The 10,711-nt window shown below is 38.0% G+C and overlaps 1 protein-coding gene across 1 annotated transcript; it reads left to right on the forward strand.

The window, feature by feature from the left end:
• Nucleotides 1-3,605: 3,605 nt before the first annotated feature.
• On the forward strand, nucleotides 3,606-4,774 carry mc3r (melanocortin 3 receptor; the record flags this gene model as incomplete). Its single annotated transcript, XM_079826637.1, has 1 exon — nucleotides 3,606-4,774. The coding sequence occupies exon 1, from the start codon at nucleotides 3,791-3,793 to the stop codon at nucleotides 4,772-4,774; it is 984 nt and encodes a 327-aa protein (XP_079682763.1). The 5' UTR covers nucleotides 3,606-3,790.
• Nucleotides 4,775-10,711: the final 5,937 nt, after the last annotated feature.

Here is a 10,711-nt window from a genome sequence, read left to right on the forward strand (position 1 = left end):
AGGTGCATGGTCACTGAATAAAACTCCCACAAATACCACGAAACAACGCCAGCATTACTTAATCCTAAGACCAGTGTTCGTAACAGCTACCGTATGCATACAAATAGCCTACAACTTAGCTATTTGCAGCTCCCGAAATACAATCAGTTTTATAGACGAGGCATTCAGCATTTGCGCTTTCCATTTGGACGCACAAACTTGCTTAGCTATAGTTGCAAGCACATAATAGAGCAACGTGTTTCCACTTTCAAAGTGTATGGCAATATTTCAACTAAGTCAAACAATTAAAAGATGCTTTGAAATTTTAAAACTTATCATTGTCTTGAAGACAAGATTCCAGCTCTCTGCTAGTGGGGGGAGGGGCAGTGCATGAACTGCAGCATCTGCAGCAAACACAGAGCTGCCTGTGGACGCCTGTCTGTAAATAATGCCAGGAAAAAAATATCGGCGAACGCAGCAGCCTTGTATCGGCCGATACACGTCTAACACTAGTGAAAATGATAACTGCATCAGGCTGAAACTAGCAAAAAACACTAATATATCACACCATGGTAATATCTACAGTAAAACCTAAAAGATGTCCTGGCCATGAACTATTCCATGTCCCCATGAGACGAAAGCTTTACTGTGTGCTCCATGAGTCAGAGAGAGGTGCAAGGGGATTTGATCGAGACACGAGTGGACTCCTGAGCAAAGGTTATATTCCTCCCCACAGCTACACATTCTGACAGGTGTGCAATGACGAACAACAATTTACATGGCTGAGAATTAGAGTAGGATTGTAAGACATAAAGAATGCCCAGGCCATTGTGATGTTAAAGATGGTTAAAGGGTTAGTTCACCCAAAAATGAAATTCTGTCATTTACTCACCCTCGTGTTGTTCCAAACCCGCAAGACTTTCACAAGATCTTCGGAACACAATTGAAGATCTTTTGGCTGAAATCTGAGAGTTTTCTGTCCCTCCATAGACCGCTATGCAACTGAAACTTTGATGCTTCAAAAGGTTCATAAAGAGATCGTAAAATGAATTGAGCGATTTAGTCCACATTTTCTGATTAGACACAATCGCTTTATATGATGAACAGATTGAATTTAGGCTTTTATTCACAAATAAACATTGATCAGCAAACCTAAGCAGAAGCTCAACTGAACCTACTTTATGTGCGAGAACAAACTTCTTGCGGAATCTCAACGTTATTCGTAACACGAGAATGATCCTCATTGGTTCTCGCACATCAAGCGAACATGCTTAAGCTTCCGTTGGTGCCACAACTGATGTGTGACTGTGAGTTGATGAATGTTTATGTGAATAAAAGCCTAAATTCAAACTGTTCATCATATCATATAAAGCGATATAAAGTGCCTCTTCAGAAGATTTTGGACTAAACTGCTCAATTCATAGGGATTAGTTTTACTCTCTCTTTATGAGCTTTTGTTTTGTCAACGAAAGCACGGGCAAAAACTGTATTTTGAATCTGGATTTGTATTCCATAGGCAACGCTCAAACTGAGTTTAAACATCATCATTTATCAGTATTCTTTAACCCTGGCTTTGTTATACTCTTGGTTAGACCTCTAGTTAGTTACATATGCAGTTTAAATATTCAAATGTTGCTGAGGCTGGTTTGTCCTTGATGGATTTATCCAGTGGAGAGGTATACAGATAATAAAAATGTCTAAAAAATGTAATGAACTTCTCAACTCAAAGCTCTATTCATTCTGACTGAATCACTGCATCGTTTGATGGCCAGGTTCATTTATTCACTTAGATTTTAACATTCTACATCTCTCCTACTAATAATATGGTACTCTTGAATTAACTGATAAATTTAGCTGATGTTTTCTTCCTGCTCTTTTTCCTGAGAAGGCACCAATCATAGTCGGATGTATTGATAAATTATCATCTGCTGGAGTGTGAACTGTGCACCATGTGAAACAGTCTGGTCGAGAACTTGTCATGAAGTCATTGAAGCAGATGATGAGGTGTGAAAAAAAATCAATCAATATCGTGAATGGACTCATCACATGGACCCACACTAAAACCACTCTCACATTCACATACAGACAAATATTTTCTCAAACTCAATTTATTCACTTCAAGTAGGCTCCTTTTTCTTGTACAGCGTTTCATGCATTGTAACGTGTCTCTCCTCAAGGTTTCACTGGATACTGCTGCATGGTTTGAGAGAAAACGACTACAGTTCTACAAGGACATTCTATCACAATTGTGCACAAACAAGTGCAAAATCAAGCACTTGCATCACAAATTAAATATTACTAATCACTTCCATGCAAGAGCTCAAACTGAATTTGTTTTATTATAATTAGTTCTGTCATATCGATTAATCGCATCCACAATAAAAGTTTAAAATATGTGTACTGTGAATACACACACATACATGTATATATTTAAGAAATATTTGCATGTATATACTGTATATTTTAGGGCTGTCACCGTTAACGCGCTTACGCATGCAATTAATTTAAATTCCTTAATGCGTAAAAATAATTTATGCAGTTTTTCGACGTCTCTATCCTATTCGGTATTGCAGCTTTACTTGTCTAAAACGAAAACAATCTCGGTGTTGTTGCTTCATACACATACTATACACTGAATTCTTTAACAATTTATTTCTGTAATGTTTTTTTTTTATGGGTACTTCGGCGTGTATAAATTTATTATACAGTATAATTATATAGACTCCTTATATTTGGTTATTTGGTGTCCTTTTGGAGTCTCCAATGATCCTTGAAGCTGGCAGAAAATATACATTTATCTCATTAAACGCATATATATATATATATTCGCAAGAAATATTTAGTTTCCAGTGCACTGCTTTGTAATTGTTTTCTGTGTAAAAATGCACTGCGTTTTTAGAGTTAAAGTCGGCATGAAACAGATGTTGTGATAATCCTTTCTTCCCTATTGTGACATATCCGAGTGAAATGGCTTCTATACAAAATAAAAAATGCAGGGCCGAACTTGATTTTGTCCATCGGGAATTGATAGGGTCATTGTAGTTTGCTTTGATCTCATGCGAGTGACAGGTTGTCTTGCCCTCATGCTAAAAACACATCATGAGAGAAGAGACTTTCAGTTACAAGAATTGCAACTTTTAAAAATGCCTCTCTTTCCATCAAGTAGTGTGTTAGTTAGACGGACGCATTCCTAAAGGTGCTTCAGGAATCTGGCGCTTCACAGCTTTCATTAGCCATTTGCAATGCATGTAGTCATACATAACACACACAATGACATATAAAGGACACATTTATCCACTGAAGTGTATGTAGAGGGTTAATATAAACATTAATAAACGAGAACGTGTGTTTGTCCTGAAAGATAGCTTTGGTAAATAAATGAATGATTTAATCATTTGGATACAGAAAGCACCTGTTGCCATGCACTATGAATGTGTGTGTCTGTACCCACATCTTTCATTTAAAATCTTAAGCAATCACACAAAGAGCAGGCGGAGGCTGCATCTGCTGACGTACAGCCAGTGGCTGTGAGAGAGTGTGTTTGCTCCGAGCCTCTGAATCACAGAGCATCTCCACAGAAGCATCTCCAACAAACAAGAAACGGAGGGTTTTCAAAGACATCTGGAGATCTGCGACATCTGATTCTTCAACTACATCTGCAGCTCTCGGCTTCCTTTATTATTATTTATCTCATCATCTGAACCAGTTTTGTTACTCTTTATTAGCCTGTTCTTTTACTGCTTTAACTCCCTAATTTCCATCTTTCATCTGTTCTCTGTTCTTCCCCATCTCTATATCTTCACAAATCCTGATGAACGACTCATACCCGCAGTTTCTTAAAGGGCAGAAACCTGCAAACAGCACGTTTTTGCCTCCTAATGGCAGTGCTGTGGATCCTCCTGCAGGGGCGCTGTGCGAGCAGGTCCAGATCCAGGCGGAGGTTTTTCTCACCTTGGGTATTGTGAGTCTCCTGGAGAACATCCTCGTCATCTCGGCGGTGGTCAAAAACAAAAACCTTCACTCTCCAATGTACTTTTTCCTGTGCAGCCTGGCTGCTGCAGACATGTTGGTAAGTGTATCGAACTCTCTGGAGACCATTGTCATTGCAATACTAAACAGTCGCCTTTTGGTGGCCAGTGACTATTTTGTGCGTTTGATGGACAATGTGTTTGACTCAATGATCTGCATTTCTCTCGTGGCATCCATCTGTAACCTTCTGGCCATTGCCGTCGACCGCTACGTCACGATTTTCTACGCCTTACGCTACCACAGCATAGTGACTGTACGCAGAGCGCTGGTCGCCATCGCCACGATCTGGCTGGTGTGTGTGGTTTGTGGGATCGTCTTTATAGTGTACTCAGAAAGCAAGACTGTGATCGTGTGTCTAATCACAATGTTTTTTGCCATGCTGTTTCTCATGGCAACTCTCTACGTACACATGTTTCTTCTCGCCAGACTTCATGTCCAGAGAATCGCAGCATTACCCCCAGCAGTAGCTGGCGCCGGCAACCCGGCTCCACGTCAACACAGCTGCATGAAGGGAGCCGTGACCATCTCCATCCTCCTCGGCGTGTTTGTGTGTTGCTGGGCGCCCTTTTTCCTCCACCTCATTCTGCTGGTGTCCTGTCCGCACCATCCGCTCTGCCTCTGCTACATGTCTCACTTCACCACGTACCTGGTCCTCATTATGTGCAACTCTGTGATTGACCCCCTCATCTACGCCTGCCGCAGCCTGGAAATGAGGAAGACCTTTAAGGAGATACTCTGCTGTTTTGGCTGCCAGCCTCCACTTTAGACATAAGTAAGGAAGGTCTGATTTGAAACAAGACTGGATGTGTAAAGAAATCGTTTACCTTGATGCAAGATGCCAGAGCCTGGTGGTCATTATAATGTTGCACATCCTAAGAGGAACGCTTTAAACCTGGAAAGATCAGGTGCAGAAAAACAAAGAGCTGGAGGGTATATTGAATGTGACCTATTGCTTGCTGGAAAGGGCAGATCAATTATTTGTTACACTCTTAGAAAGAAAAAAAAAGATTACTATACTATATAGAATCTTAAAGGGTTCTGTCAGGCGCTTCATATATAAGGATTCCCATCATGGGATATTTTTACAGATTTCGTTTTAATTAATTTTGTTATAATTAATTTTTAATTTTATATATACTATACCTAATATGTACATAAATATAAATACATATTTAAAACTGCATTGTGACAAATCAAATAAGTAAATTATGACATTGATCAGGTGACTCTTTGTACAGACGGTTAGATGTTCTTCTAAATAATGCTGGGTTGAAAATGGACTAATCCAGCAATTGGGTTGTTTTAACCCAGTGAATGGGTCGTTTTAACCCAGCGGTTGGGTTAAATGTTTGCTTAAAACAACCCAATTGCTGGGTTAGTCCATTTTCAACCCAACTTGGGTTGTTTTTAACCCAGCATTTTTTAGAGGAAAGGCACTCATGGCGATACATTAATATTTTACAGTTTGTTAGTTGATGGTGAATTTGTATGATCTGCTTAATTTTTCCTAAAAATCATATGTTTTTATACAAATCAAATCGCCAAGAAGAGTTATGTGTTCTCATGAGGGTTGTTGAAGCACAAGATGCTCTTTGATGGTCTCAATATATGCTGGATCACATGATCATTGAGTTTAAAGCTTCCATGCAGCTTGAGTGCAAAAGGAAGACAAACCAAATAATAAGAATTATACCTAATAAAGATTTAGAATAAAACTTTTAGACCCCACAGTACAGTATGTTTAAAATGTGTACATAATATGTTTTAGGTATCTGTGACAGTGTTCGGACCATTCTGTCTGATAACGGTGTGTAAATGCTAGTGTTCAAATTTGCTGAAGTGAAATCTTACTTGCAGTCCTGTAGTGAAACTTGCTTTTGGGACATTAACCCCTGGTTTCACAGACAAGGCGTAAACCAAGTCTCAGACTAAAATACATGTTTGAGCTGTTTTACTGAAAGCAACTTACACTGGCATATCTTAAAATATGTAAGTGCCATTGTTCTGTCCCAAGATGCACACCAGTAATGTTTTTTTTATATATATATATATAAAGCACGTTTATAAAAGCTACTTCAAAGGCCTAATTGAACTAAGGCCTAATCCAGGCTTAATGTAATGTCTGTCCGTGAAACCGGGCCTAAATAAATCAGGGTACTTCTCAAACATATAAGTGCATCTGTCCATCTTTGAGGTGTCTCTAACTTTGTTTCTTATCATAGTTTTCAGACAATGTGTGACAGAGTGCTGCCCACACAGGCTCTGACCAAATATTCCTTTCCTCTAAAAAATGCTGGGTTAAAAACAACCCAAGTTGGGTTGAAATATTCTGACCAAATTATTCCACTAAACAGGATTATACTTTTTATGGGTACAAAGTGGTTTAAGTTTTATATTCTGCTTATAGCTGACCTTTTTGTATTGAGTCTCACTGCAATGTTGTTTAGACTGTGCTTGCCACTCTATTAACACATTTGGCGCATGAGCTTTAGCACTCTACTTGTATCTGTGGCCACAAGCTTCAGCAAATCTGCAAAAAAAAAAAAAAAAAAAAAAAAAAAAAGGAAAATAAAAAGGGTTTAGCATAAGCATATAATAGCATGTGTTCTCTGTTCCTTCATGTGGGAAATCTGAAGCTGTATGTGTGTGGTTCAGGTATTCCCGTATATTGTGTGGACAAAATGTCCCCACAAAGATATTAATACCAGACATTTTTGATGTTGTGGGGAAATTTTTGGTCCCATGATGAAAACAGCTTAAAAATCATACTAAATGAGCCTATGTTTTTTGAAAATATAAAAATGCAGAATGTTTTAGGGGTAGGTTAAGGAGAATGTACAGTTACAGTGTGCACTCTTAAGAAAAGTGGTTCCAAATTAGGGTTGTAACAATATCAGAACCCTTTTTATAATTTTCCATAAAGGACCATTCTTTAAAAGTGATTTATAAAATGGTTAGTTCCAGTCCTTGATTCTGATTGGTCAATAGCTGTGTTTTATTCACGATAAAAGATGACCGTTTCATCCAAAGGTTCTGTGCATCACTGCACAACACCCTTATCAACCACTAGCAACATAAACATATGTTTGTTCTTAATTGATATTGCTTAATTTATGTTTGCTGTGTTACCGGTGTGTAGAAGAGTTGTGTGAGAGAGAGAGAAAGAGAGCAAGCAACCGAGTGTATTACCTGCAGATTTAGCATTTTCCTTCAGGTCAGTCCTATATAAATCTGTTTAATGTCTGCTGCGATATCTTATCCTTTTAGCAGGGGTTTTCCCGTGCCCAGACACTAACACTAAGTGCTAGTCAACGCATTTGTCACTTGCATCTTGTTCCGTGTTCACTTCACATAACAGTCTTTGCCGCCATCTAATGCTGCATTCGCTTCGCGTCGTGCCTAAAACAAAACCTTTCAGCCGTAAATTAGTATTCACGATACACAGCCTCGTCTTGGACCTTATTGCTTACATAAAGGACCTATCACTTTGTATTATGAATATCCTTTTTCATTAATATTAGTATTATTATACTACTATTATTAATATATTTTTTTCTATATTGTTTCTGCCTGCTTTTATAGTAGCCTATCTTATGACCTCTATTTGGGTTTTACATAAAAAAAACAGCATGTTATGTCAATTACGTAGGCCTGCTGTTTTTATTGACATGGAAAATTTGTGGCAAAAACCACAGTGCTCTAACAGTTATAAGCTGAATACATTAATAAATAACAATTGACATTGAACATGATATATGTCCAAGTTCCAGTGAAATATCTTAATCCACTGTGTTCACATCCATCATTATGTTCTGAGTGGCAGTTTCTCTCTGCAGATGATGAGGTTATGGTACATGACAGCATTTGAAATTCATTAAGATAAGAGTACAGTGTGCTTTTTTTTCCATTTATGTAAAAACAATCGTTTTAGGAAGGCCAAAATTAGCAAAAAATGGACAATATGTGAGCCCTTTACAATATTAAAAGGAAAAAGTGAGAAAGTTATGGGACAGCTTTAATGTTTTTGTGACTGGGGGTGTTTATGCATAAAGTAAATTTTTTTAAAAAGTGATATCTTTGTTACTTACTTAGTAGAGAAGATAAGTATACAAGGTCACATGTTCTGTTAAACTAAAAAGAGAAGAAGACAGGACTGGTAGGAAACCAGATATAATTTGAAAGTTACATTTTATAGACATTTTTAAGAAAGAAATTATTTACCTGTTGAGAGTGTGTTGACAGTCTGTGTAATTGGATGGCTGAGCTCCAGAAAATCAATAATGAAGTGGCTTTGACAGTTACAGATCTTAAAAACAAAAAGGCAGGGATAAAGGACTAAACTCTATCACAAAGAACCAGTGCAGCATATAAAGGGTTCTTCAAGACCATAAGGTTCTAAATAAAACTTTGTAAAGAACCTTTAAAGAACAATCCTTTAAAAAAAAAAAAACATTGTTTATAGAAAGAACCAATAAAACATGAACATTTCCCATCACAATCCACTGTGTGTGTGTGTCTGTAGGTTTGGCTATACTTGTGAGGGCAAAACCAAAAGTCCTCACTAGTTGGTTGTCAATATTTCACCATAAAGTGAGGACACTTACTGTATATAGTGAAATATTATAACAACCGACTAGTGAGGAAATTTTACCGGTCCTACCTAGTTAAAAGGCATATAGATCAGCCAAAACATGTTTTAGCACACCTTTCGGTTTAGGGGTAGGGGTTGGGGTTACACTCTGACCCAAATTTGGGTTGAAACAACCCAGCATTTTTTTTAAATATGGACAAACCCAGCCAACAGGTTAAATTTTTGTATTTCATTTTTAACCCAACATTTGGGTTTGTCCATATTTAACCCAAAGTGTAGGCCATAGAAAATATAATGAACCTGATATAAAATCAATAGAAGTCTGCAATGTCCTCACTAATATAGTAAAACAAACGTGTGTGTGTGTGTGTGTGTGTGTGTGTGTGTGTGTGTGTGTGTGTGTGTGTGTGTGTGTGTGTGTGTGTGTGTGTGTGTGTGTGTGTGTGTGTGTGTGTGTGTGTGTGTGTGTGTGTGTGTGTGTGTGTGTGTGTGTGTGTGTGTGTCATGTGTGTGTGTGTGTGTGTGTGTGTGTGTGTGTGTGTGTGTGTGTGTGTGTGTCGTGTGTGTGTGTGTGTGGTAAACCCTACGTTATGGGGACAAAATGTCCCCACAAAGATGGCAATATCCGAAATCCTCGTCCTTGTGGGGACATTTTTTGGTCCCCATGAGGAAAACATCTTATAAATCAGACTAAGTGATGTTTTTTGAAAATGTAAAAATGCAGAATGTCTCCTGTAACGGGTAGGTCATTGGGTAGGTTTAGGGGCAGGGGCAGTGTAGGGGGATAGAAAATACGGTTTGTACGGTATAAAAACCATTTCGCCTATGGAATGTCCCCATAAAACATGAAAACCCAACGTGTGTGTGTGTGTGTGTGTGTGTGTGTGTGTGTGTGTGTGTGTGTGTGTGTGTGTGTGTGTGTGTGTGTGTGTGTGTGTGTGTGTGTGTGTGTGTGTGTGTGTGTGTGTGTGTGTGTGTGTGTGTGTGTGTGTGATTTTTATTCAGTTCGAAAACCCTCTTCCTTCTCATTCTTCACCACAAATCCTCTGCTTTTAATGCAACATGCTGTTATCATATCACCATCTAACTTAAACTCTAAAGTCATTCTCAGTCACTGCAGAAACTATTCTAGTCTTTTTTATTTGCTTATAAGCTTCAAATTGCAATATATGTATATTATTCTTTCAGAATAGTTATTTCTATCACATAAAAACACTTTTAGTAAAACAAGATTTTCGTACAGCAAGTCAGAACTCTGTGTACTATAGTCCTGAATAAACACTCAAAGATGAACTATAAAGTGAGAAAAGTGCTTTCATAATGAATGATCAGTTAATGGTTACCTGTATGAATACAGCATAGAATTTATAAAACACTGGAACATATGAAAAACTGAGCAGTGTGACTAAAGTGCTGTGGCCTTCCCTGATGCACTTTTGAAAGTTTTCTTAAGAAATTTCTGAATGGTACACCATAATTTGTTGGACATTAAAGGTGGGGTAAGTGCTTTCTGATGAACTGATGTTGATTCAAATCACCAAAACAAACACTGCCCTATTTTGATAGCTCCACCCCACACATATGTAACCCAGGCAAGAGGCTTGTTTGAGATGCGCCTCGCCTCGCCTGAAATTCAGCCGAGACTAGGCGGCTGCAGTGAGGGGAGGAGTGAAAAAAGTGCAGGCAAGCCGGACAGTTCTCTCTTCTCGTAGTGGATCCGACACCTGCGAGATCAAAGGCGGATATCGCGGGATTCACACTCGTGCGCTTGTTGCTGATAAACTGGATGTAATTTAAGTTCTGTTACTTTTATATGAAAATAAATATTATGAACAAGACACCCAAAGTTTTTGTTATTTAGGCTATTTCCATTCGAAAGACGTGTTTATCAATAATTTTTTACTTTAATTAGGCCTACATACATGTTTGTATATATATATATATATATATTTATAAATATGACAACAATCACATAACCCACAGAGAGATCGCCTTTTTTAGAGAGTTTGGGAATATTCACACCTAAAAACATGATATCAGAGTTTTAAAATCAAACATTTTTAAAAAGAACCATACATCACGGTTGTTTAAACCAATAAGCATTAAGCTGTG

The sequence above is a fragment of the Gobio gobio genome, assembly GCF_949357685.1.
Source record: "Gobio gobio genome assembly, chromosome: 10".
Classification (NCBI taxonomy): domain Eukaryota; kingdom Metazoa; phylum Chordata; class Actinopteri; order Cypriniformes; family Gobionidae; genus Gobio; species Gobio gobio.